General features: G+C 41.3%; 1 protein-coding gene across 1 annotated transcript; it reads right to left on the bottom strand.

The window, feature by feature from the left end:
* TMEM132A (transmembrane protein 132A) lies at positions 1 to 24,690 on the bottom strand. Its single transcript, XM_070957311.1, has 11 exons — positions 24,621 to 24,690; positions 12,097 to 12,311; positions 10,701 to 10,919; positions 8,631 to 9,031; positions 8,071 to 8,220; positions 5,155 to 5,347; positions 4,928 to 5,071; positions 3,724 to 3,929; positions 3,211 to 3,484; positions 2,403 to 2,594; positions 1 to 1,927 (listed from the first exon to the last, which is right to left on the bottom strand). The coding sequence occupies exons 1-11, from the start codon at positions 24,688 to 24,690 to the stop codon at positions 740 to 742; spliced, it is 3,252 nt and encodes a 1,083-aa protein (XP_070813412.1). The 3' UTR covers positions 1 to 739.
* Between the last annotated feature and the right edge of the window lie 3,304 nt (positions 24,691 to 27,994).

The following is a 27,994-nucleotide window of genomic DNA, read 5'->3' as shown; positions in this document are numbered from 1 at the left end:
ATTAAAAATCTTCCATAAATAAAGGACTTGCCTGGCAGCCTCCCAATAGTACAGTATAAAATATGAGCGATTGTACAAAACTCTTAAGGACATCAGGCACACAACCAGGGTGGAAAAGGCCCAGCCAGTGCTCCCTGGAGCTCTGTCCTTGCCTGGCTTTAGGGGAGGGATCAGGGAACTGGGGGTGGGGGAGGATAGGGGCAGAGCCCCAGGCTCAGACCACAGGAAGGACGGAAAGACACTTGTCGTTCATACCATCACAATGGACACACACTGGCAATGAGGGTCAACGTAATATGTGAGGTCTTGGATCAGCCCCCTAGATCACCTCCACAGTACATCGCAGCCAGCCTATCTCTCACCTGCGGCTACTTTCCAGTCTGCAAACTCCACATCCACCCCTCCTAAGGGGGTAGAGGGAGAAGCAATGAGCACACGTGGGCTCTCTTCTTCCCAGGAGGAACGTGCTAGTTCTGCTGAGTGAATACTAGGTGGAGAGAATGCCTCTATCCAGAATGAAAAGGATAGGGCAGCCAAGGAACTAGATCTGTAACACAGAGACCAGCAGAAATATCTCTGGCTCATTTGCTCCTCACAAAATAGTCCAAGGCTGGTGTCCTGTGGTGGAGAGCCCTTATTTAAAAAGAAGCAGGTAGAGAGTTCAGCTGACTGATCCTAGGAGAGCACCTAAGGGGGTGACCATCTTATTGGTTTGCCCACATGAATGGGCTAGGGCAGATCAGGAGCTACCTCGAATCCTTTCCATGTAGCTGCGCAGCTCATCTGGGTCACGCAGCCCCATGTCCTCACACACCCAACGAATGTCATCTTCGCTGGCTACCAGAATGGACTGAACTACTGGTCCAGAAGCAGGGGGACTGGGAGCAGAGTTGGACGGGGAAGCAAAGGTCACAAATTCTACACGCTTCCGCCGACCACCTACATCCCTGCCCTCTTTCTTCCTGGACAAGGTGCTGGTAAGCGCTGGGTTCCCTGGTGCAGTCAGGCCCAAATTACTAGCAGAGACCCCTGTTTCTGGCTCTGGTAATGGAGCTGGGGCCTCTGGGGCCAAAGCTTCCAAAGTTCCATCTGGCCCTGCACAGCAAGAGTACCCATCATTGGTGGTGCTAGACGGGCCCCGAGGCTGGTCTTTACAGTGTTGCTTGCACAGATCTAGCTGCCGACTAAGATCCTCCTGATCGGTGCCTAGCCAGACCCAATTGTGAGGCTGCTGAGCAGAAGAGGCTGGACCTGATCCAGCATCAGGAGGCTCCTTGCGCTGATAACGAAGGACAAAGACCACACAGTTGACGAGGAAGATAAAGATGGCAAGGCAGAACACTCCCAGGAGGACATACATTCCAACCTCTAGATCTGTCACCCTTGCAGGTGCTTTCACCATCTCATCTTCCTCCACTTCTTCCACTTGTTCAATATCCTCATAGGAGCTAACACCAGCTCCCTCAAATTTGGTCATCGGCGGCCCTCGTGCTACTGGGCCACGCCTCCTTGAACCTCTGCCATGCTCTGTGATAGCTGCAACAGTCACTGCTTCACCTGACATGGCACCTTCTGCTCGCTGAAAGGGGGCCTTACCATGTCGATGGAGATCTTTTTGCTGTGGGCTCTTAGTGGTCAAAAGGTGCCAGCCAAAGTTCACTTCCAGCCACGCTGTCCCCTGGGAAAGGGGAGCCTTATGTTTCCCCTTGCGGCAAGAGTCTGGGGAATGTAGGCTGAGCTGCAGGAGGGACCCCTGGCCTGGACCTTCAGCAACAATCATTGGATAAGCATGTTCCTCCTCCAGCCGCACAGATATTACTTCAGGATTCAAAGAAGAAAGCAAGAGAGATGCATCCCGCCAGCCATAAAGCTCTACTGGAGCCAAGGTGTGATCACTGAATACCAACCAAATGCTCAGAACTGCTTCCTGCAGAAAAAAAAAAAGAAAAGAAAACTGGGATCTCAAGTTGCCTTAAAATGGTAATGGTAGGTTGGGTAAGTTGAAAAAACAAAGGCCTCATTATCCACACTGGTAGCAGGTGTAAATCATGCCACCCAACTCGATAAAGCAGCTTCCCCTTTACCAAATTTCTATCCCTCTTCTTTGACTACTACACATGATGGCAAGAAAACTCACCGTACATTGATCCCCTGTCATGGCACCCAAATAAAACAGATTTTGCAAATCTTGGAGAGAACAAGACACATGGACACATTCCATATTTGAAGACACATTTTATATTTGAAGATAATTAGAACAGACATTTCTATCAAGTCTAACTTTAGCTTAAGTGAGCCATGGAAGGAAACGTATGCACCCTCAAAATGCAGTTTAGTGCTTCTGTAACACAGAAGGATGGAAATGTAAATTCGTAATGCTATGAATGTTTAGAAAAACTCACCTGTTTCGGGGAATGCAGAGCAGAAAGTCCTTGGCACATTGCAGTGAAAACATTCAGATGTCCTGGTTCTGCAAACAATGTGAGTGATAGACCTGATACCAGCTGAGCTTGCAACTCTGAAATTGAGACCTTCTCTTCTGACACCACCAAAGTCTGTTCCCCCAAGATAGAATCAGAAACAGGAGAACGCACCTGAAAAAAATAGAAAATATGTTGTTATTTCATAAGGAGACTGCACAGAAACTATATCTATTCCAATGCTACTTCTCATCCATTGCAACATCAAGTCATGGTTAATGGAATGATTAATTTGGCAGCCAAGTGACCAAATAGGGAGAGTGAGTTCCCCTCAATGACTGACAGATAGATATAAATGATAGATAGATGGTAGACGGACAGGTGGATGGATATATGATAGATAGATAAGATAGATAGATAGATAGATAGATAGATAGATAGATAGATAGATAGATGGATAGATGGATGGATGATAGATGGATGGATGGATGGGGGAGAGAGAGAGGGGGGGGGGAGGGAATAGAGATGCTTACAATGTACAGTATGTTTCATAGATTGCTTGTAAAGCTGTCACATCCCTCTTCCTTCATAGTCTCTTTCTTCATACCCACACTCATCATATTACCCCACAATTTCCCCAAACCGGAGACAAAAGTTAACATCCACAGCACGTGCACAGCTCATCCCTTAGAACAACTATCATCATGCTCCAAGCAAGCTTCTCATCTCATTCCATCCCATCTCAGCAAGGAATCACTCAGCCCCCATTTTTTCCTCACATGCTCCTTACCTCCACGGAGGTCATTCCTACTTCACGGCCAACCACCACCTTCCCACCTTCCAGTGTTGCTATTCGAGGATCTTGGATTCTAGCATGCTTCTGCACCAGATGGGAAACATCTAGCAGCCAATCAGAGCTTGGCATATAGGTCAGGTGACGTCCACCGTCTAGAGGGTGAGCTACAAAATGGGTGAGGAAACGGACCCCAGCACGCTGGTATTGCAACCGACAGCCACGCGCTCTCCTCTCAGCTTCTTCTCCACCTTCTTCTGGTTCTGCTGGACTGTTCAGAGAAGAAATGCAGGAACCTAGTACATTTACAAAGGGTAAGGCAGCTTCCCTCAATTTAATATCCTCTGGATGATTTGGGGTCACACCTCCCAGTATTCTGTATCCACATTGGCCTTGGTGATAGGGAATCTACAAAGCATACTCACAAAACATCTACAGGGAGCTAAGTTGAGGAAGGATGCCACACCTTTAACCCATTGTTAGTGACTCTCTTGGAATCATGACATTTACCTCTCGGATGCTGGGCCAGGTACCCTCCAGCCTCGTATTTGTTCCAAAGAAGTATCGGTCAGCTCAACACGCAAAGGCAGAAGTGGAGCCCAGACAGTAAAGAGTAATGATGCATGCAGACGACGGTGCCAGAAATCCACCCTTACACCCCGTGCCCCTCGGCTCTCTTTTCCTCCTACATAGACAGCATCACATACATCTGATACCTAAAGGTAAATTAGAAAACACATTCAGGTCCATAGATATACACCCGAAGGCCTAAGGAAGAGTTAGAAGAAAGCAAGAATGCCCATACTGATTCCTTAACTCAATATGGATTTCTTTCTTTTGTTTTCCTCTAGAACAATTCAAGATGGAACCATAGCTGGAAATTGTTGTGAGTTCTTATAATCTATCAGTGTGAGACTGAATCCTCTTGGGTGCTATAGAGAAATGGGTTGTAAATGCCAAAGGAAATGAGGGAAGTCACACACTATCATTGGATATACTGGTATAATTATTTTTCTTGAGTTTCAACATTGCTCTGCTTCATTCTATGTTCATTTCATTTCTATTTCTATGGGAAATAGAAATGGCACGTGCATGAAAACATGGAGGAAGAACATTGGACAAAGACAATGCTGTGACCACTGATGGAGACCACTAGAAGGGAGCATCCTAAAAAAATGCAGCCCGAGCTTGCTAGATCAGTGGAATGCAGGGTCTTAAAATGTACGAGGAGAAAGGGTAAAATTAAAGTGAGGTGTTATCAAGAGGAAGCTACATGGATTAGGAACCAAGATTTCAAAGCATTCCAGGTCGTAATGCAGGGTCTATTTTTTCCACAAATACAGTAGACAATTGGAAATATAAAGTAAGACAAACAGGCTATTTGATTTAGAATGGGATCTCTGGCTAAGTTTGTACTTGATTACTAATCTCTTCTCTCTATTTGCACAATATACTGAGTCATAAACTAACTGAATTGGCTGAATATGCTAACATCCTAAACTACAAATATTAACTAAGGTTAAAACTAAGCCTACCTTGTTGTGAGAATGCAACCCCTAAAGCTTTTAACTGAAGTGATTAAGCATGTTTTGTAACTCTGCATCTGACTCTCATTTGAGAAATAATTTGGCAATGAGAGAAGAAGACTGCAGTCTTTAAAAAAATGTTGCTGATTTTAATCCAGAAGTTTACAAACCTACAGGTTGTTTCTCACCTGTAGGACCTGCTTATTAGAGGATTCACATCCCATCTGCTGTGTTACTTCCGATATAGCGCCTCCTGTTTCAACCACAACCAGCCTCACAGGCACAGACTGAGGGATTCCTGTGAGGAGTGCAGTGTTCACAATTTCCTGCTCCTGGAGAGAGTCAAAGGAATTGTGTAAGGATCCGTGCTACAAGTTATCCATGAGAAGAAAAAACACCAAATTTCAGGCCTTACCTTTACTAACGGAACCAAGGCCCGCACATCTCTCTCTGATACTTGGATCTCCCACACCATCTTGTCCTTCTCAGCCTCAGGATCCTGGCCAGGGTACTCCACTTGCCAGGTAACAGGGCGTGTAGCAGCCAGAGCACCTGTACCATTCTCCACAAGGAAATCCAAATATAGGAACTCTGGAGAATCTGCTGCCCTAAATGGAGAGGTTAGAAGCGGTGGTGGAATTCAAATTTTTTTACTACCAGTCCTGTGGGCGTGGTTTGGTGGGCATGGTAGGGGAAGGATACTGCAAAATCTCCATTCCCTCCCCACTCCTGGGGGAAGGATATTGGAAAATCTCCATTCCCATCCCACTCTGGGGCCAGCCAGAGCTGGCATTTGCTGGTTCTCCGAACTACTCAAAATTTCTGCTACCGGTTCTCCAGAACCTGTGAGAACCTGCTGAATAGCATCCCTGGTTAGAAGTGAACACTCAAGAGATCAGAGAACCCAGAGAAAACTGAGATGACAAAACATCTGGAACAATAATATGTCCACCTCACTTATCTTGATCATCATGGAGCTGAAAGAGCTGAATAGCATTTGGAAAACTGGTTCGAAAAACGAACCCATTCAGACTTTCAAAATGCATTTCTCATATTGCAGGCTAGAAAAAAAATTGAAAAATTTGTGGCAGCTGAACACCTGCTACTACATAATGGGCACAATATTCAGTTTTAAAGACACAAAAACACTAGCAATCTTGTCAAATCATTAAGTATGACTACTTAGAAAAGATATTGAAATCCCAATAACTTGAACAAGAAGGTTAACAAAGCCTGGCTTCCAGCTTTACATCATACCAAAATAAAACAGCCCTTAATTAATAAACTTTATAGCAGTCTCATCTGAAATATAATAAACAGAAGCATGTTTCAAAGGCCAATGAAAAAATGAGATGCTTTGAAACTTCCTCAAATCAGTCAAATTTATCTGGCTAAAAATCCAATCAGAAACTTGCTTTCCAGAATACCAATCACATACTCCAGTTAGAAATTAGTTCTAGTGCAAGAGTTCAGTCTTCAGTTTGAGCTGCCAAGAAGTGCAGTGATATAAAAGATCACTTTCACCTCTGAAGATGCCAGCCATAGCTGCTGGTGAAAAATCAGGATACCAAATAATTAGCCCCTGGCCTATTAACCCCAAAACTTAGCACTAATAAATCTGTTTGATACCTTTTCTGCTCTGGAGCATGATTGATGCAAAGAAATACACAATAGATGCTGCTTAAAATGCCTCCAAGATTCAAGACCCAACCAACCATTCTTGTCCTACTTTTCTATAGTAGGAGTCATGGATGGTGCCAGAATCACACAAATGCCTTTAACAAGCATTGGAGAAATGGATATTCTTTTCCAAGTTTTTCTATTTCCTGCCTCAGGGATGAACAATCTGTGGCCTATGGATTGTGTGAGCCTCCCTCTATTTTATGACTCTGAGAAGCCACAATTTTCAGCAGAACACCTCCTTTCTTAAAAAATTCCACCTCCTCACTTCCTACGAAAGACTTAAGGGATGAAATATTTCAGTTGCATACCTGAGTCTACTCTTCTTTATTTATCAATAAATAAATGTTGAGGTAGTGTAAGGCAGATATTTGGCCAGAAGTTTTAGTATTAATTGAAGATGATAATAATAATGATTTTCATAACTGAGGTTGCACTTTTTATCTCAAATGTAAGTTCCTTGTAAAATACAATCTGGTTTTGCTTTGTTTTGAACCTTACTCTTAGGTACTGTTTTTGAGCACATTCTTTTTTGGAAGTGGTACAGGGTGCCAGTGCTACCACTGGCTCCTGTGTTGAATCTCCACCTCACTCTGAAGCCTCCCAGGTTGTCTTCATTTCCCAGTTAGAAAAAGCCTAATGAGGGAAGATCCTCCAGAATCTCTTTTCCTGAAATTTGGTGGAAGTATGAGAAGCCAGGGAGGTTATAGACCTCTGGACAGGCAAGTGTGCAATGAAAGAGGGGACAGTCTCTCTCATGATGTACCTCTTTATCACTATCAAGAACATAACATGCTAGGCCTGAGTATTTCTCTCAAATGCTCAACTCCTTGAGAATAATTTTTCAAGCAAATTCTCTTCCATTCCCCTTCCCTCCATGATTGTGCCTACGCAGGGGAAAAAAATCAGAGGGGAAGAACATTGAGGCTGTCCAGCTGGAATCAATATTGTAGAGGGGAACAACAGATGAGGGTTCTTTTGTTGAGGTCCAAGGAATGAAAAACTCAAGTATATGCGCTCCCTGGATTTCTGTCTAAACTTCCTTAGTTCTTTTTAGATACTTGGCCAGCCAGAATATTCAGTATCTAAAAAATCAGACTTGCCTGAATAATACAAGGAATAAGGTAAGTCTAATTTAATATGAAAATTAATATGCTGAGGCAGTTACAGAACTATGCAAACAATTTGAATAGCTCTTAAAGACAGAGAATGGAGTGCTGGGTGTAGACCTATATACATCTCAGTTTCTGTTAAAACTTCTGTTCAACAAGATTTTAGTCCTTGTGATGGTGAAGAAGGAAACACCAAACAAACATTTGTTGGAAGAAGAACTTGTCCCTTCTATCGCTAACATAGAATTATGCAAACTAGAACAGTTGTACTATTATGTAAATTAAGGAACAATGAACTTTGGCCAGACTATATAGTTGATAAATGATGCAAAAAATGAATTGTCCTTTTTCAAGGAATGGGAGAGATAGAGTACGTGCAGTCCTAGTTCAGTGCTTTCTTCATAGGTACAGTATATGTAGATAAGAGCAAAGAGCAATGCATTACACTACAAACTGTTCAGAGATGCTACCTGATGCCTCATCTCAAGGTGAGCCAAGCAGTTCTGTAGAAACAATTATGAGCCTCAAAGGCTACCTACTTCCAGTCTAACCCACTGCCAGAAGAACGACGACAAGTGATCAAAGCAGTGTGGTGTTTGGCACTCTTGAACTTGTCCAACTTTGCCGTCCAAGCCTCTGGTCTGGTGGGGCGAGCAGCCAGAACCTGTAATCCTTTCTTTACCTTGATTCTGAAAGGAAGCACATAAAAAAAATAAGATATACAGACAGAGAAGCAAAGACCATCTAGACCAGGGCTGTCAAACTCCTGGCCCGTGGACCGGATGTGTCACACACTGGCCACGCCCACTTGGTTTAGCAAAGGGGGGGAAAGTCCTGATACACCATGTGATGACATGAGTTTGACCCCCCCCCCCTCATCTAGAGGAGTTAGCTGAATAATATAGAAGTCCAGAGTGATTGTATATTTCACAATTAAGAAATGTGTGCAATGAACGTGAAACAGTTGAAAACAATATGATAATTAATTGTTCACAATTATGATTATTTATCAAGATTGTGTTCACTGTGACTGAAAAGACTTTTGAATTTGAAATCCTTTGTCTGTCATTCAGGTAAGTGCATGGCAACTGTCACTCACCTGAGAGTCAGCAGATCAGCTGTGAAGTTCTGTTGCAGAATGAGAGTGGCAGTGAAAAGCTGTCCTGGACGCAAGGCTGTGTCAGGAACTCGGACCATCACATTGTCATCCAGCCGCACTTCCTGCCGCCGTGGAGGGCTCATCACTCTAATGTCCACAGGGCCCACATAGTGCAGCTGCTCCTTGGAGCTTTCTGTACCCGGATGCGGCCTCTGCTGGGTTCGCACATGGGGACAATCTCTGTGTACCTTCCCAGGTAGAGTGGCCTCCAGCCTATAATACAACTCTGCCCTTAGCGTTGGGGTGACTGAATCCTCAGATCTGCGATGAAGAGTGCCAAGAGGAGGAGAGAACCAGCGAGGGGGAAGTTCTAGTTCCACCACACACATGCCTAGGGGAGCCTAGATAGGAAAAGAGAGAAACTCACATGCTATTGACTCATTGTAAAGCCCACCCTCAAACTATGCAAAGCTTATACTGTGTAATGGCCTGCTCTATCTTGCCTAATTCCACCTACTCTAATAGGCAACAGGTCCCTGAGAAACTGACGCCAATGTCTCTAGCTATTTCTCACATACACACCTTTCTCACATTTACACTAATGAGTGCAATATCTGGATCAAACGTGAAACCTTATACAGTTGGTACCTTGGTACTCAAATGCTTTGAAACTCATCGAATTTGGTACTGAAGGCATTTTGATGCGAAACTTTTGTCCCGGTACTCATCGTTTGTTCAGTACTCAACACACGAGATAGAACTTGTCAGTGTTGGCTGCCTTGTGACTCACTACCTTATTTCTTATGGGAAAAAATTGTTTGGTGTTCATTGTTTGTTTGGTACTCATCATGCCTCCCAGAACCAATTAACAATGAGTATGAGGTACCACTGCAAATACATGATATATGTGCTCTACTGCTTAGTTATGGTCCCTGCCCCGATTATCTGCTACTTTTAGATACTCTTCTGAAAGCACTTGTTTTACCACTTTAGTGACAATTCTCTCACTCTCCTCTCCTATCTTTTTAGGGATCAAGTGATTCCTTTTGAGAGGAATCACTTCCACATTTTGGAGTACAAATAATCCTCAATTTACAACCACAATTCAGACCAGAACTTCTATCAATAAGCAATACAGTTGTTAAGTAATTCATGCCTGATTTTATGATCTTTCTTTGCTGCGGTTAATGATGTCAGCATCAAGTTGCAAATGGTGACCACATGACCTCAGGATGCTGCAACAGTCATAAATACATGCCAGTTGCCAAGAGGCCAAGTTTTGATTACATGACCTTCAGGGATGCTGCAAAGTTACAAGTGCGAAGACTGGTCAATGTCACTTTTTTCAATGCTGTCACTTTGAATGGTCGCTAAATGAATGGTCATAAATCAAGGACCAGCCATAGTCAGAACAATGGGATCAGCACATAACGTCAAAAGTTGGGAGTTGTTATTATATACATCTAGCACAAATATCCTGGCACTAAATTTGGAATCATCGCATGAATAAAGACATTTTATGAAAGATGAAGAAAGAAGCAATTTATTCCATGCCTTATCCTTCATGGCATTTGTGGGTGAGGGGTGAGAGCGTTTAGAAGGACAAATATATTTGAGAAGAAAAAACAATGCTCCAGACCAATCAGATGCTTTGCATCCTACTTCTGCTTTAAGCAATGTTTACAAGAAGAATGCTATTATTTAATATTTAACTACTTTTTAATATTTAATACTTAAATATCAACCTTTTCTGCTCTAGAATCATGGATTCCTGGGATTAATTGCATGGCTCTTTACCATGCAGATCATACCAGAGGTTTGTGGAATTAAATCATCATATAGATGATCCATGATGATCCATATATCATCATATATTATCCATGATCTCTTAGAACCTCCAAGCAACTTGCACCACATAACTTCACCTCACTTCCACATATTCCCTTCCACTGTCTTCAACAGAATGCAGCCAAACAGCCACAGCAGAACTTTACTTTCCAAGCCACCTGAGAGCCATGTACATAATTTCTCCACAATTTGTGAGAGTGTAAACATATATACTGTGCCTACCTGAAGGTGGCAGGCCCGATGCACAACCTGGGCCTGATGGAAGACATGCAGGCTGACACAAGGCAGGGGCTGTTGTTTTGACATCCAATCCTGCCCTTGGAGGTGGAAAAGAACACGAGCATAGGGCTCATAAGGAGATATTGTGCCTTCAATGGATACAGCACGGATGTCCCAGGTAGTAGAAACATCTGTGAACTGGGAATTATCTGCTGGAACTTCCTGGAAAGAAAAGAGAATTTGAATTCAGGATAGAATCTCATTAAATAAATCCATGGAAGAATGGAACTTGGCACTGTTCCATTTCTTACACTGCAGGTGTGAAATCCAGCAGATTCTGATAGGTTCTGGAGAACCGGTAGCGGAAATTTTGAGCAGTTCGGAGAACCGGTAGTGGAAATTTTGAGTAGTTCAGAGAACCAGCAAATACCACCTCTGGCTGGCACCAGAGTGGGGTGGGAATGAAGATTTTGCAATATCCTCCCCCCAGGAGTGGGGTGGGAATGGAGATTTTGCAGTATCCTTCCCCTGCCACACCCACCAAGCCACACCATGCCCACCAAGCCACGTCCACAAAACCGGTAGATAAAAAAATTGGATTTCACCACTATTACACTGGGAATCCTCAGTGTGGTACCCATAAGTAGCTCACTTGGTAGCTATCATGTTTCCTGCTCCTCCAATTTTTAAAAAACAAACAAACATATAAATAGTAAACTAGTTACAGAGTAAAGTGGCAACCTCTAGCATCATTCTACATTATAAGTATGATTCTAGGTCCCACGGGGATTTTTAGAAAAGAAATACAATAGGTGGCTGCAAATTTTTGTGTTGTTGAAAGCAAAGTTTATTTTTTAAAAGATAAAACTAAACAGAAGTAATTAGCAATAGCACTGAGATCTATATATCACCCCATAGTACTTTATAGTACTCCCTGAGCAATATGTCAGCATATTGAACCCCAACAATCTGGGTCCTCATTTTACTGACTTTGGAAGGATGAAAGAACTTGAGCCCTGTCTGGATTGAATTCCAGACTGTGGGCAGTTAGCCTGCAATACTGCATTCTAACCACTACGTCACCATTGGGAACATACTGTAGCGATCCATTCCTAACCAGGGGGGCATCAAAATGTCAAAATATTACATTGTGACATCGCATAAGCCCCACCAAAAATATACTTTTGTTGTAAATCACATTTTGACATTTTCCCCCTTGCCTCTCCCCACTCCTGTTGGGGAAATCCTGAGAGAGGGTGTAACAAAACACAAAGTCACCAGTTTGGGCCACACAATAGACATTTTATATGAGTTTCCATGATACGTTCTTAAAGTTCTAAATATGACTTAAAGATTTTGGTTTCCTTTTTACATTGAAGCATCATTGTAAACAATTTACCTGCTGGGCAGTGAAAGGAAGGTAAGTAGCCTGGATACTGGGCTTTCCTGCAAGTCGACGATGAAGGAAGAGGAATGTCTCTGAGCGAGAGTTGAAGGAAGCATTTCCTGGTGAGTAACGGTCAGTACGCTGAAGACGGAAATACTCTGAGCCATTGAGTACTTTTAATTCAGCTGGCAAATACACTGTGTCAGGAGGATCAGATTCACAATCCGCTGCAAATAGGAGAACTATGTCCATCAACATCAGATATGTAACTTCCTCACTCCATAGACACTTACATTTGTGACCCATTCCCACTCCCGATCCTTCTATGAGATGGAGGGAAACCCTAAGTAAAAGAATGGAATGTATTGTGTTCAAGGTCATTTTGACAAAACTAGATGGAACTCAGGCTTGGATAAGAGATAATCTATAGATCCCCAAAAGAACCATCTCTGGCTCCAATTCCTCTAAAGTTGCACTTAAAAATAATAATTCATCTTTATAACAGTTTTTATCGGTGTTGTTCAGAGCACTCTCAAACAACAAAGTAGGATTTCAAGAACAGGACTACCAAATCTTGCTGTAATAATCTGACAAAAAAATATGGAGCTCTCTGTTTTCTGCAATTTAATGCAGCTAGATTTTTGCCGTCCAAATACTATACTCTTCTACAAACAAACAACCATTTAAAGGTGTAGATTGATCCCTCATCATGAAAATCTATTTATATGGTTGTTAAGAGTCAACACTGAGTCAGTGACACATAAGTCAATGAAATTAAACCCCTATAACTGGTGACCTTATCAGAATAAATCATGATTGTGACCAACAAGTGTTTTATATACACCATACATGTAACCTCTACAATCATGGACATTCAACTCTTGATGTCGAATGTGGCCCTCTGCCTGATCTCAATCTTGGAGACGAGAGTTACATTTTAATGGACAGCCTCTTCTACTTCACAATCAATCTGAGCAGAACATCTGGGCAGGGGATAAGTCCAGATTTTCTTATTAGTGATCAGTTCTTATAAGTAAATGGTTGCATCCATTACACTGTGCTTATATATCCAGAATGATAGATTAGATAGACAGACAGACTGACAGACAGACAGACAGACGCAGAAAACTCAGAAAATCTGGATTTATATTTAATAGACATTCTGCTCAGATTGATATACCAGATTGATTCTGGTATATACCAAATGTATGTGTGTGTACATATGTGTGCATATTGTACCTTATTCTGATATACATATATAGAAAGAAACATTTCCTGATATGTAAGACTCAGTACACTGAAGATGGAAATACTCTGAACCATTGAGTACTTTTAATTCAGTTGGTGAATCTGACAAATGACTGATGACTTCTCCTATTGGTCTAATTCAGAACCATGGAGAGTACAATGTTGTAACTGTATTGTGTCGTCGTCATCATCATCATCATCATCATCATCATCATCATCATCATCATGTTTTGCTATTGATGATCTTTATATTAAAATTTCTATCCTATGTTACGGGGTTTTAATAGCTTTATGGTTTAAAAAAACTAGATAATATTTCGTTATATTTTAAAATGGTTTATCCATGCTTTGGATTCTACTATCAATGAAAAATAGGTTATATATTTTGTGAATAAACTTACACTTAAATTAATAAGAAAAATAAAAATGAATGAAATTGTTACTATTGAGATTTCATATAATATTTTAAGATACTCATAAATTTATTCTATTTATTGCCTATATATTATCTCAAACTTTCACAAAAACAAAGTTTATTGAAAGTAGTCTGATGTTTACTTTTTAGTAAACTTTTCCTGTCCTTTTTACATAGGTTTGTCTCTTGAAGTTCCCTCAAATTTTTCACTAACTCTTAGGAATTGCATTATTTTGATTAACTAAACAAAATGACTTTCCTTCTGAATATTGAAATTGGTAAACTATAACTATTAAAATTTTATATAAACATGTGACTTGAGTTCAATTGGAAATTTCTCAATTAAGTGCACATTATTCAGGGAGTAAATCCTAATGAATTCAGTTTAACCTACTACACAGAAAGTATCCTCAGGATTGTATTATGAAGTGAACTACTGTTGTATTCTACAGTGCAGCTAATTTAATTTAATTTAATTTAATTTCGAATTTATATACCGCCCTTCTCCCTGAGGACTCAGGGCGGTGTACAGCCAAGATAAAAAACATAGAATACAAATATTAAAACATTTAAAAATATATATAAAATTTGGCCCAAAAAATTAAAATCGCAGACTAATTAAAAGGATTTAAAAATTTTAAAAATTTCTTCTTAAGCCAACCCGGCTTGCTGAAAAAGATAGGTTTTCAGGGAACGACGGAAGGCATTGAGGTCCTGGATTCTTCTTATCTCCGTGGGCAACTGATTCCAGAGGGTGGGAGCCCCCACAGAGAAAGCCCTCCCCCTGGGGGCCACCAGCCTACATTGTTTGGCTGATGGCACCCTGAGGAGGCCCTCTCTGTGGGAGCGCACGGGTCGATGGGAGGTCATCGGTAGCAGCAGGCGGTCTCGGAGATAGCTAGGCCCTATGCCATGGAGCGCTTTAAAGGTGATAACCAACACCTTGAAGCGCACCCGGAAGACCACCGGGAGCCAGTGCAGCTCGCGCAGGAGTGGTGTTACATGGGAGCGCCATGTTGCTCCCATCACTATCCGCGCTGCTGCATTCTGGACCAGCTGGAGCCTCCGGGTGCTCTTCAAGGGGAGCCCCATGTAGAGAGCGTTACAGTAGTCAAGGCGAGAGGTGACGAGGGCGTGAGTGACTGTGCACAGGGAATCCCGATCAAGAAAGGGCCGCAACTGGCGAATCAGGCGAACCTGATAAAAGGTCCCCCTGGTAACAGCCGTCAGATGTTCCTCCAAAGACAGCTGCCTATCCAGGAGGACTCCCAGATTGCGAGCCCTTTCAGTGGGAATGGGAATTGCACTAGAACAAAAATCTATAGCACAATTTTACTATGGACTTTTTTGGGGAAATGGCTTGAAGATTACTGTGATCAGTTTATTGGAGGCACGTTGAATGTACAAATGATAGCACTACACATGCAGTTTTTTAAAAACAAAAATTACTCAGGCGTCAACAATCAGGAATTCAAGGTAACTGACATGGAGATTTCCTTTCATTTTATTTCAAAAACAACAATTCTTCAAGGTATGCTGTGTGGGGAAAGAATGACTGGCTCAAAGTCACCCAGTAACTTTACATGGCTAAGATTAGAATGCAACCTGGATTTTACCAATCCTTGCCCAATAGTAGCCCTTCAATCACACTAACTGTTAGGTGTCTCGTACATATTCCACTTACAAGTGAAAGTAGGCTATAAAATAAAACATGTTTCCTATGCTCTTGTGACATTCTGATTGAACTGAGGCCAGATTAAGTCACACTTAGATAAGGCCTACTGAACTAAATGAAATTTAGGTCAATGGGCTAATTTAAATCCAACTGATTTCAATGAGTTCCATCTAAGCATGGTCAAATCTGAATCCAAGAATGGAACTGCCCCTGCATTGTGCTACTAGCTATTTTAAATCCTTAGTTCTTTCATAATGGTGTGCTATTTTGTCAAAAGTTGCCTATGGGAAAGTCGAAATGTTTTCAGAATGAAGGGTTTTAAAAGATTAAGCAACCCAATAGTACAAGAAAAATCAAATCCTGCTATAAGATACAGTTATTTGCACTACCTAGGGCCAACAAATCTGCCTTTGTGATATCCAGAAAGGCACAGTACAAACATCCTGCCTCTATTTCAGGTCTTTGCATTTTGCTTTTTCCACTTCCTATTATAAATTCAATTCTCATCCTTCTCAGAATTCTCTGGATGCCCACAGCTTGATAAAAAGTAAATGCAGGCAACATCTGATGAGGGAAGGGGATGAAAGCCGAATAGATGAGGAACATCAAGGCTGTGTATTTCCAAACTATCCTTTCCAGTTCCCTGATTTTAAAAGCTGTTCTGTAAGAGACAGATGTGTGAACCTGTTGGGAGGCGAGAAAGAAATCTTTGAAACAGCCAGGACCCAAACATGCCTAGTAGCCCAGAGCCTGGACTACAGCCAATTAAAGCAGTAGTACAGGAGGCTGGGAAAACATAGATGAGCAACTGCATTTTTACATTATTTTTGGTAATTATGGAATCCAGTATACTTTTGAGGGGAAGTGGGAATGTCTGAAGAGTGTGGTAAGGAGAGAGGCTCTATTACAGAAAGTTTATTTTATTACTTAAATAATAAAAATTATTATGGCAATTTAGATTTCAAAAGGGCAGGTGATCTTGACCACCATAATTTATTTAATCTTTTAGTCCATCCCTCATTCAGGAAAACTGAAAAGGTCTGTCTACAATCCTCTCAAGTCTTTTTTTTTTTTTTTAAATAGTATTTATTGAATTTTCCAACATTTAAAACACATATTTACACTTATAACAGCTTTTCCATATCGGTATCCATATCTTTCGTAACAATCATATTTACAAAAATTCTATTTATATACATCACTATCCTATGTTATATCCTTATTTAAATTATAATATCTACTCACAAATCAATATCATATATTTCTTATAAATTTTACATTCTATATGTTATACTCTTTACGACTTATACTTTAGGTTTTACGTTTACTCTCGAACCAGGAATACCATCTATTCCAATTTTGATAGTACTCGGATTCTTCCCTCTCCTTCATTTCCATAGACAGTCTATCCATTTCTGCACATTCATAGATTTTCCTTATTATCATGTGGTCTGGAGGATCCTCTCAAGTCTTAATGTGTTGTTGAGAAGTGCTTATAAACAGAGATTTAGTTAGGGAAGCTAGGAATATAAACACCTCATATGGTTCCTCCAGAATATGGAGGAACAGCCAGCGGGGAGACAATTGTGTCAACATGGCAGGCGTGACCAGGCAGTCTGGGCTCTGTCCCCTTCATATGTGCATGGGATACCCAAAGGTGCTTTTTAAAAGGCAACTGGACTTTGTTTTTCCTTGAAGACATTTCATTTCTCATCCAAGAAGCTTTTTCATTTCTGATGGAATGGTGGAGGATGGAAGGATTTATACTCCTTGCAATAAATCCTTCCATCTTCAACCATTCCATCAGAACTGAAGAAGTTTCTTGGATGAGAAGCAAACCATCTTTAAGGAAAAACAAAGTCCAGTTGCTTTTGAAAAAACACCTTCGGGACAACCATGACCTGGATGACTGAGAATCTCCATCAACAATACATTGGATACATGTTCAAAGGGAATGGGACTTCAATTGTCAGGTCAGGTGCACCATTTTAACCATCCTTTAGATTACCCTGGATACAGCAACAATTATACTTTAAGATTTAAAGATAGGATCCCTGTTATCCATGAATATTCCGTATGACATGAGAACAAAATAACAGAATAATAGAATTAGAAGGGACCTAATCCCCTGCTCAATCAGGAGATCCTATACCATGTCAGACAAATGGCTGTCCAATCTCTTCTTTAAAAACTCCAGTGATGAAGCACCCACAACTTCTGAAGGCAAGCTGTTCCACTGGTTAATTGTTCTCACTGTCAAGAAATTTCTCCTTAGGTCTAAGTTTGATCTCTTTTTGATAAGTTTCCGTCCATTGCTTCTTGTCCTGCCTTCAAGTGCTTTGAAGAATAGGTTGACTCCCTCTACTTTGTGGCAGCCCCTTAGATATTGAAAGACTGCTGTCATGTCATCCCTAGTCTTTCTCTTTATTAGACTAGACATGCAAAGTTACTGCAACTGTTCTTCATATCTTTTAGCCTCCAGTTCCCTAATCATCTTTGTTGCTCTCCTCTGCACTCTTTCTAGAGTCTCAACTTCTTTTATATATTGTGGCGACCAAAATTGGTTGCAGTATTCCAAGAGTGGTTTTATAAAGGCATTATAAAGTAGTATTAATACTTCACAGGATCTAGGTTTTATCTCTTTGTTAATGCAGCCTAAGACTGCATTGGCTTTTTTTGTGGTACATTGCTGGCTCATATTTAAGTAGTTGTCCATTAGGACTCCTCGATCCTTCACAGAACAGAACAGAATAGAACAGAACAGAACAGAACAGAACAGAACAGAGCACTATGGCTTCACAGTTGGTTTACAAAAGTGAAAGACCAATTTCAACGGTGCCCTTCACACCTTCATATCTCCACCTCCTTCTCTAGTAATTTCTTGATGTCTTGAGATAGTTTTCCATGGAAATGATTAGCATCTCTTACCCCCTTTTTTTTTGTAACCCACAGAATTCCCCAAAATTGTCATGTTGAATTTTGATAGGAAGTGGAGGTATGGTCTCTCACTTTATTTCAAACAAAATGACTATCAATGATGTTTTAAGCTTCTGTTTAGGTTTAATGCGGCAAGAATAGGTTACATACAAAACTTAACTCCTGAAAAAAAGGTATTCCCATAAGAAATGTTGTTGTGCACACTTTGAGGATGGCCTTTTGCCACTATTCTGGCCACCACAAAAGACTACCTATCAAGATTATCTTTGGCTCATCAATAAGTGCTGTTACACTAATGGATATAGAGAAAGGTCTCCTAAATGTCCCCTTTTAAAAACAAAACAAAGCAAAATTCTAAAGACACACTTGATTCTGTTTAGTTTCTTAAATAGTGATAGGTTTTTATTCTGCTTTTTCATTTTTTTAACTGGAACTCTTAATAATTAATTTTTCATTCAAATTCACTGCCTTTGATAGATGCTTTATAATCATCTAAATTGCTTTGAGAAGACAAGATGGGTTAAAATATTTTATACAAATAGAAAATTGACCCTGACTCATCACTAAATAATTAATGATAAAGACAAAAATAAAAGAAAACCACTGTAGCGCTCAGTTTGTGTCATCTTGAACTATGTTTTACTTTGTAGGTTGCATAATCAAAATCAAATGAATTGGGGGGAGAAATTAAGTGCCGTATGATTGTTGATCAGGTTAAGGACTTTCTGCAGATGACTCTGCCAGAGTAAATTCTGTTTTATCAACAATCACTAGCTGTCTCTACTTAAAACTCCCAGATCTGAGCAGACAAACCTCAGAGTTTGATACTTGATAACTGTGAGTTTACCAAAGGATCTTCCAAATATTTGCAGTTCAAAGCTGCTAGCCCTGGCTTTCCTGTCTATCTGCTTGATAATGTACTTTTTCCAGTTTTCCTCATTTTCTGATCAACACTTCAGTTTCATTTGGCTTTTCTGTTCAAAGCAGCCATTTTATTTCCTCGGGATGCACAAAGGGTTATAACTAATAAGAGTTTTTTGGAGGGTTTCTACTTCCTCCTCTCAATCATTTAGAACAGTAATATTCAACTAGACTTGAGTTTTGAGTTTTGGCATGTTTCCAGCTTCCAACAATGTCGAAACTGATAAGGACGTTGTTTTAATTAGCTGAAATCTAATGAAGTGCTCTGCGAATTACGTGTCTGGAAAAAGGTAGCATTTTCCTAGCAGTGAAACAGCCACATGTGGACGTGTATGGAAAAATATTGTCTTCATTATCCATTTTATTTGGGTGTCTGGATCTTTAAGGGAGGCAAAAAGTTTAGGAATCCCTGATCTACTGGTCTCTGGAATTTTGAAGCTCAGATATCATAAGACAAATAAAACCTTCTGGATCCTATCTAAAATACATGATGTGGTCACTTCTCTCTAGTTCAAGTCCTCCTGGGCTGCTGCCTGGGCAGGGAATAGTTACAAAGTGATTAATATTTGCAGAACAACGTGATCATCCCCATCCCGAAGTCCCAAATCATGCTGGTAATTCGGGGACTTGAAATCTAATGCTTCTATGAAGCATTAGGCTGGGAAAGACTTTGGATAAATTCTAATGGGTGGTGTGTGGTGTGCTTGACATATTTAATTACAATTTGGCCATAAGTTGTGAGAGAATAACTACTTCACTGCACTACCTTCTCTTCAGCAATCTGCAGTTTGCTGGGCTTCCAATGCTTCCATTACATATAATGAGGAACAAGGATACATTAGGAAGAAATTCTTAAAACAGGACTTTTGTGGAGTGTTGCAGCTATCACCACTAAAGGATAATCCTTCTCTTGAAAAAAATGATAAAATGATAGAAAAATTCTTCTTCCTCTGGAGATAATCATTTAGCCCAATTCTCTGTCCACAAATTCATCGGAGAATTTCGAAAGGCAATTGGTATTCAACTCTAGCCCAAATGTCGCATTCTAGGAAGCCAAATTGCTCTGCCAAAATTGTACTTCTTTATCACTGATACTTTTCTTTTCCAAAAATATACAAGATTTTTCTAATTCATTCCCAAAATAAAACTGTAAAGTGGGGTGATAATTCTCTGCCTAAAAGAATACTGAGCTCCATGATTGGGTGGAGATGTGCACCAGACCTTCCCTGATTCAAATCTAGCATCCCACTTGGTCTTCCATTGTAAGAACGAAAATACAACATCCTTCAATGGTCATATTGCAACACTAACTGCAGGCATGAAGCATGAATATTAGCAGAATCCAGGACCTGGGAATTGAAGTGGGCAAAACAAAGAAGGATGCACTGCTTCACTAAACAATATCCTCTTGCAAATTCAACAATTCATCAGTGGCACTGGCTGCCTTCAGAAATTGTGGGTGCTTCCCCACTGAAGATTTTAAAGAAGAAATTGGACAATCGTTTCTTTGAAATGGTATAGGATCTCCTGCTTAAGCAGGGGATTGGACTAGAAGACTTCAAAGGTCCCTTCCAACTCTATTATTCTGTTATTCTATGTGTGTTAATAAAAAAAAATTATAAAACTAAACGACATACAAAATAAATGTGGTATTATTACATACCCCATCATATAAAGCCTACTGCCTTTCAATGTCACTTCTTGGATTAAAGCACCAAACAATGCATAACCATTACAGTTGTGTCCATGGACATGAACAATTAAAAGGAGTTTCTAACAAGGAAAAATCCATCCTTATTATTAAGAACCAGGCAAGTTATAATAAATGAAAGATTTATGGTAAACTTCAGATGTGGTACAAGTCCAAGTGCAAAACTGTAGTCCATAAATGGGTTATTCTCATTATACCATATGACCTCCATGTTCAAATACTTTATGCCTATTGATCCACTGCAGCTACCATACCTTGAAATGAAAAAGTTCAGACCAATGCAATGTAGACTTACATTTATTTAGAACTACCTTCCAAACCACTAAATTGATGCTTTTCTACATTTGCCTGGTTTAGGAGTAGAATAATAGAATCATACTGCTGGAATGAAAATTGGAACTTATTTATTCCTACCATTGCTTGACACAAGACCTATAATGGAAGATATAGCTGCACCATCCATGATACTTGGTCATTTAGTCTTTTTAAAATGCCTTCCACTGAAGTGATCTTGCCATCTCCTCAACAGTTTGTTCTATTGTTGAACATTTTATATTTTCAGAAAGGTTTTCCTGACAGTTAGTCAAAGACTACCTCCCTGCAATTTCCAACTATTAGGTTCCCTCCTGCTCTGAGGTGAAATAAGAATGTCTGCATGTCGGTCCCTGACATATTCAGAAACTCAGGTAAAGCAGGTGTGGGTTAGCATCACCTCAGCTGGACACCAGTGTTAAAAATCAGTTGAAAAGCCAACCTGAGAATAAGAGGCTTCTTTCAAGGAACTAAGTATTAGCCTGTTTAAAAAGTCATTAAGGTTGAGGTTATCATTGGTGACTACTATAGTCTTGATATCTATGCATTAGCTTTGGATCAGATATGGTGTATGTCTTAATACTAGAGCCTGGGCATTGGAAGAATCCCCCCCCCCAATTTTGAAAGATGAAACATATCCAAACATTTTTATGTCTTTATTTTCTGAAAACTAGAAACATTAAACTAATTCCTAAACAGCATTTTCAGCTTTCTAAACTGTTGCAGGAGACGTATTCACTAAAATGGTGTGGCTATTAATATAAATTACATCACTACATTTTTGACCATAGAAAACCATGAGTTAAACTGGCTGTCTATATGATCCCATCTTCAATTTATGCCAGATGAGCAAGGATAAGAAAGAATCCAGATTTCACCATATAGTATTATATTGAGGTTAGTGGCCAGAGGCACAATGGGAAAGTGCTCAGTCCAACAATGAATTTCTCACACACACATGCACACACATAAATCTGTATCAATGGTTATAATGCAAGCTCCATAAAACAACATCTTTTGCTATCTCCACCTGCTCCTCTGTCTGATGTGAGGCCAGAGCAGCAAACAAATACCCCCCGCCTTCTGATCTAGAGAACAATCAGTCCATTAAAAGATGGTGAACCCCATGGGCACCCTTTATCAAAGCTCCCTCAGATTCTGTGTTACAGGATTTCGTTCTGAAGAAGCAGCAGATGGTTGAGAGATACCATGACATCACTCCCTGCCCTGTTAGGTTCCAGAAAGGGGGATGACAGGGAAGGAGCAAGGGACTCCTTACCAATCTGGTTTCTTCCTCCCCTGGGCTGTGACCTCTGACATCTCTCCTCCCTTCTATGCTAATAGACGTTTCTTCATCTATTTTCCCCTCATCAACTTGACATGGTGATCCAGCCACAGGCTTCCACTTCATGTTAAGAATGGAGTATCTCCTTTGCAACAGATTTTGGGTCTATCTCTCACAACATGCCTGTTTTCTCTCCTCTTCTGTTGGCCATAAGAAAAACCTTTCAGATGTCATCTTGGCACAATACAATTTCCTTTGGTGAAATAGCTCTTCATTTCACAGTCACAGCAAAATCAGGTATTACTGGCAGATATATCCCTCTCTCCTCAATTGAATATACCCTCTTCAAGGTTTCAGGCAATAATAAAACTTTCCTGCTTATCTTATAAGCTTGCTTTTAAGAAGAGATCCAGGAGGATTGATTCAGTACTATAAAATGGACCCAATAGCTCTTAGCCCCAAAATGTCTTTAATTCAAACCAACATAATCTACGGTTTGGAACAACGATCTCACATGTGCAAAAATTATGCTGAGAATATTACTGGGAAACATTTCCAGTATATTTAATTCTTCAATATTATTGAGGCAACTAATATTCTGATGTAATCCTGATCACTGGTATCCAGGCAGGCTATATATCTTTTGTTTATAAGACTTCAGAGAGGGCTCAGAAATCAATTAAGACTATATTGAGAATCCAGGAATGTGGCTTGTTGTCTTTAGGCTCTTATAACAATTTATAACCACAAGAGAAACAAATAAAGGGTAGCAAGTAGCCTCTGTATCTCCCCCATGTGGGGACGTCAATGCTGAATGGTCAGGTTAGCCAGGGAAGATTAATGTTGTAGTCCACTACCTCTGGAGGGTATCTGGCAGGGAAGGAAGGCTGTTTTGCCCACACCAAAGGTCTTGCCTTAATTCTTAAAACATAAACATTGGTAACTACTTATCCTCACTAGAAGAGCTGTAAATATAAATAAGGAGGATATGAATCCCCCCCCATTGCTTTGAAAGAGAAATAATGCAAGGAGTCAGAGAGCAGCAAGTAGGTCAATGATAATCATATTTGAAGAGCTTTTCTAGCCACCTTTCATGAGCTTTTCAGCCAGTTGGAGAGTCGGACGGAGTATTTTCGGGGAGCAGTAAGGCACAGCTGTATTTGCTTTTCTAGGGAATTTTATTTCCCGAGGGAAGCAGCGTCCGTTTCCCTTCTTCGAGACTGGGAGGAGGGAGGAGAGAGTCTCTCCTCGGGGATTGACCCTGCCCTGCTGGAAGTGGGGAAGGCGTGGACTACGGAAGCTAATTGAATCACAGCGATCCCAAACGGCTCCTTTGCCTTTCAAGGTAAATTTAACCCTGTCCTGCAGGTGGGGGAGTTGCACCTCCAAGATCTCAACAGCACTCTCAGGAAAACCCGCGACTGCAGGTAAAGAAGGTGGCGGGAACTTGCGTGGGGAGAGAATTAAAAATCCCACAGCATCTGGGGTTGTACAGGTTGCGAGAGGGGGAGGTCCAACCTGGGGGGAGGGGGGAACCAACGCCGCGGGGGAAACCTCTGGGCTTTGGCAAACAGCCGGAGGGCACCTTCTTTACGATCCGTGCCTAGGAGTCCGAGAGGGGGAGCCTACGGTGGCGAGCCCCAGCTGCTCGGTCTACACACACACACACACACAGAGCCGCCGAGTAGACGGGGTTCAGTGTTTACACACACACACATACACACAGCCGCCGGGTAGACGGGTTCAGTGTTTCCATGGTGATCACCCGGGAACGCGGGATAGTTTTCGGAAGCCGAAACCAAGGGATTCCCTTACCCAACAAGTCTCAGAGGTGGCCGAGATCGGAAGACCCGAATTGGCCGATTCTCGTCGGAACAACAGACTCCCCCCACCCACCCACACATACACACTTCTCCTGCCGGAACCCGAACTCAGAGATCCTCCCGGGGAAGGATCGGCTCCCTTAAGGTTAGGACCGAGCTGGGGAAGTTTTCCACCGCCGGCAGCCAGACGAACAACAACCAGGACTCACCTCTGGGAGCGCTCAGGAAAAGAACCGCCAAGACCAGCCAGAGCCCGGGGGCGGCGCGGCTGGAGCCCATTCTGCCGGACCCGACCCGCCTTCTCTGCCTCCGCTCAGATGCCCACTCGCGCCGCTGCAGGACGCAGGTCCATCCCCGCCGGGCCTGAGTGCCCGGCGCGGCTGCAGAACTCGGCTTCGGGCAAGTGCCCGTCGGAGCTGTGGTCCGTGCGCGTCCGCCCCTCGCACAACGCAGCCCGGCCAGATAGTTGCTGAAGCTGTAGGTGTTGCTGCCGCCGCCAGGCTACTCAGACAATAGAGATAGGCAAGCGGAGGAGGGGAGCGGAGCACATGGGCTCTGCTCCTGCCCGGATGCCTGCTGGGTCCTAGAACTCGTCTGTCGACAGCCGAGCCGAGCCAACTGTCCCGCTAGCCGCGCCTCCCCGGGACGAGGCCATCGGCTTGGGCAGAAATTGATCGTGATCGGAGCCAGGCGGGGCCGTGGCAGAAAAGAAGAAAGAAAGTGAAGAGAGGAACCGTGTCTATGGAAAATCACTTGTGATAAAAAGGGAAGGAAGAAAAAAAAAAAAAAGACCCAACAGATGTCTGGATACTCTCTCTCATGTCCTAAAGCAGGAGCTTGCAAGAATTGAAAAGGACTTTACTGACAATAACAGTTCTAACGAAGTGATGATGCCCGTCTGTCAGAAAGAATCAGAAATGACTGAATGACTGGACGACAATAACAACAATGGACCCCAAGCTCTCCTTTGCAAAACCGCTGTGTTCCCAAATCGAGAAAGATCAGCCACAACCGGGATGTTCCCGTCGCGGTGAAATTTGGAAATTCCTCCAGTCTTTCTCAAAGTGAGGTCCTTTAGATGTGTTGAGACTACCATTTTTGGAATTTTTCACTAACATGGATCATGTATTATGAACCTCACCGCAATGCATCTGGAGGGCATTAGGTTAGATGAGGCTGGTCTGTAGCAATTCCTAATAATTCATTGGTTTTGCACAAGATGCTACATAATAATGTATGTTAATCTGGTTTTGGTGTAGCTTGTTGTAGGAAGTTTCCGTACTATGATTTCCTTCCTTGGATGCACTTTCATCAGGATCAGATGGGGGAGTTAACATGCCAGTCCACAACTGACCTCTATATTGCTGGGGTTTTTTTTTTTTTTTTTTTTACAAAATATTCATTAAAAGAAATTACATATTTAAAAGTGACAATGTTTCAAGTAACCTCTTAAATTATGGTTTGTTAAACTAAAGACAATAGGCTGGATTCATGATAAAATATTATGTTAGTCAAAATAGATCTGAGGGGATTAAAAATGGCCCACTAAAACGTTATACCATGGAAGTCAGGAAATTCTTCAATAACCTGAGTATTTTAACTCACTCTTTAATTCTAGGAGTCAGCAGATAGGGGAAAGCTGCTCATTCACTTAAATTAACACTAGATGGGATCCCTTTGAGTTGGTTCAGAGTTGATACCATTAAAGTGAATTGGGAAGTCCCTTGTTACCTCAATCACAAACTCTCATTGTCTGCTGATGATAAGGATAAACTAACCTCAATAGTTGAATGAGAGACCACTAGGAAATATCAGGACTCAGAAATCAGTAGAATATCTATGGGGAAAATCACTTCTTAGATGCATGGAATCAATTAAATCAAGTTTATATATACAGATATAAGGCCACAGCCTCATTAGAACAATCCCATATTTGCAATGAAAACTTTTTTCTTTTGTGTCTGGAATTCTCAAAGTGCCCCGTGCCCTTGATTTATGGAGACGTTTTCCTCCCTGTTTTAATGTTTTACTGCTTTATTCCTCCCTTTTGGTTTATGAAGGGAAATAGGCACAGGAAGTGACCAACCGTCCATTACTTATAGTAACTTGATATCCTCTATCTATGAATATATATGCTTACATCATCTGTTGCTTATGCATTAGTCTCTCCTGATTTTTTGAAATGTACGAATAGGAGTGCATCCTTTTGTTCAGTGTTCTTCGAAGAGAGTCCCATCAGCATGTGCTGTCTAATAAACACTGTAGTAAGCCTTGATTATTTGCTTTGGGTCCTATGTTTGATTCCACATATCCCAGAAAAAGGCAATGGCAAATAATTTCTATACTAATACCAAGAAAACCCACAAATTTCCCTAGAAGGAGAGCCTAGCCAGATTAAAAAAAAAAGGAAGGTGTACTTGTATAGTTTCTATAAGACCTCCTACCCTCAAGCTATTGACAGCCAAGCCAAGATAGCTCTAAAGCTAAATGCATTGTAAAGTCATCAAATGCAAGACCTACTCATTCAAATCCTTGTTAAAGGGTTGAATGTAAAACATCTAATATGGAGGATGTCTGTGCCTGAAGATTCCCAATAAGGACCAAACTGATTGTGATCTGGACCCAATATAACATCATTTACCAAGGAAACAGGATGTGTTTATGAAGCTAATAGAAATCCAGCTTGACTCAAAGAGATGCCATCTAATTGCAATGCTCTGCATTGTAACCTGGTTTATAAACCAGACTAAAACCACTTTTTCCTAACCACAGTGGCTGGGTTCACAAAATTATTCTCAGCTAAAGAATGTGCTTGTGTGCATGTGTATATTTGGCATAATGGACAAACCCAGCCAATGAGATTATCTGACTTGTTTTTTTTAATCTGTGTTAATTTCAGAATTTCAAATCTTTACTGTCAGTGCACAACATATGTACAATGAGATTGGTGGAGCTTCCTCAGTGCACCACTCCAACATAATACAACTCACAGTGAAGAAAGAAAATCCCTAACCCAATAAATCACATTAATAAACACCCAGTCCTATTTCACCCGTGTGAACATGTTACACATTGCGCCAGCCCTGCAAGTCCATCGTACTACGTAGTTATGTTATTTCGCATTCAGGAGTCTGACGGCCCATGGATAAAAACTGTTCTTCAGCCTGTTTGTGCAGCTGGCTATGCTTCTATATCTCCTTCCTGATGGTAGGAGGGTAAGAAGTGCCGGCAAGGGTGTGAGTCACCCCTGAGAATTTTCCTTACTCTTCTAAGGCAGTGAGCCCTAGTATTAGTTTTGAAAGCATGATTTCTAACTAGGCTTCTGTACAAAATCCTGAGTTGGCAAATACATTGAAATATCAGGTGAAGAAATTTAGAATGTTTTCTGTTTTGTAAAAAGCTGCATCCTTTCCTGTTTGCTTATCAAACCATCCAGAATGACAGCAGTGACAGCAGCAACCTTGGCCGTGATTGGCAGTGATGTTTGCTGGCTCCTGGGCTCCTAGATATGCACTATATGCTCACTTAATGAATACAGTTGCCATATTATGGGCTCACACATTCAGGCAGCTTCGGCTTCGTT

The sequence above is a fragment of the Pituophis catenifer genome, unplaced genomic scaffold, assembly GCF_029215685.1.
Source record: "Pituophis catenifer annectens isolate HBS135680 unplaced genomic scaffold, rPitCat1.0.hap2 SCAF_1, whole genome shotgun sequence".
Lineage (NCBI taxonomy): Eukaryota > Metazoa > Chordata > Lepidosauria > Squamata > Colubridae > Pituophis > Pituophis catenifer.
Note: the sequence above shows the minus strand (reverse complement) of the source record. Positions and strands in the feature narration are given on the sequence as shown.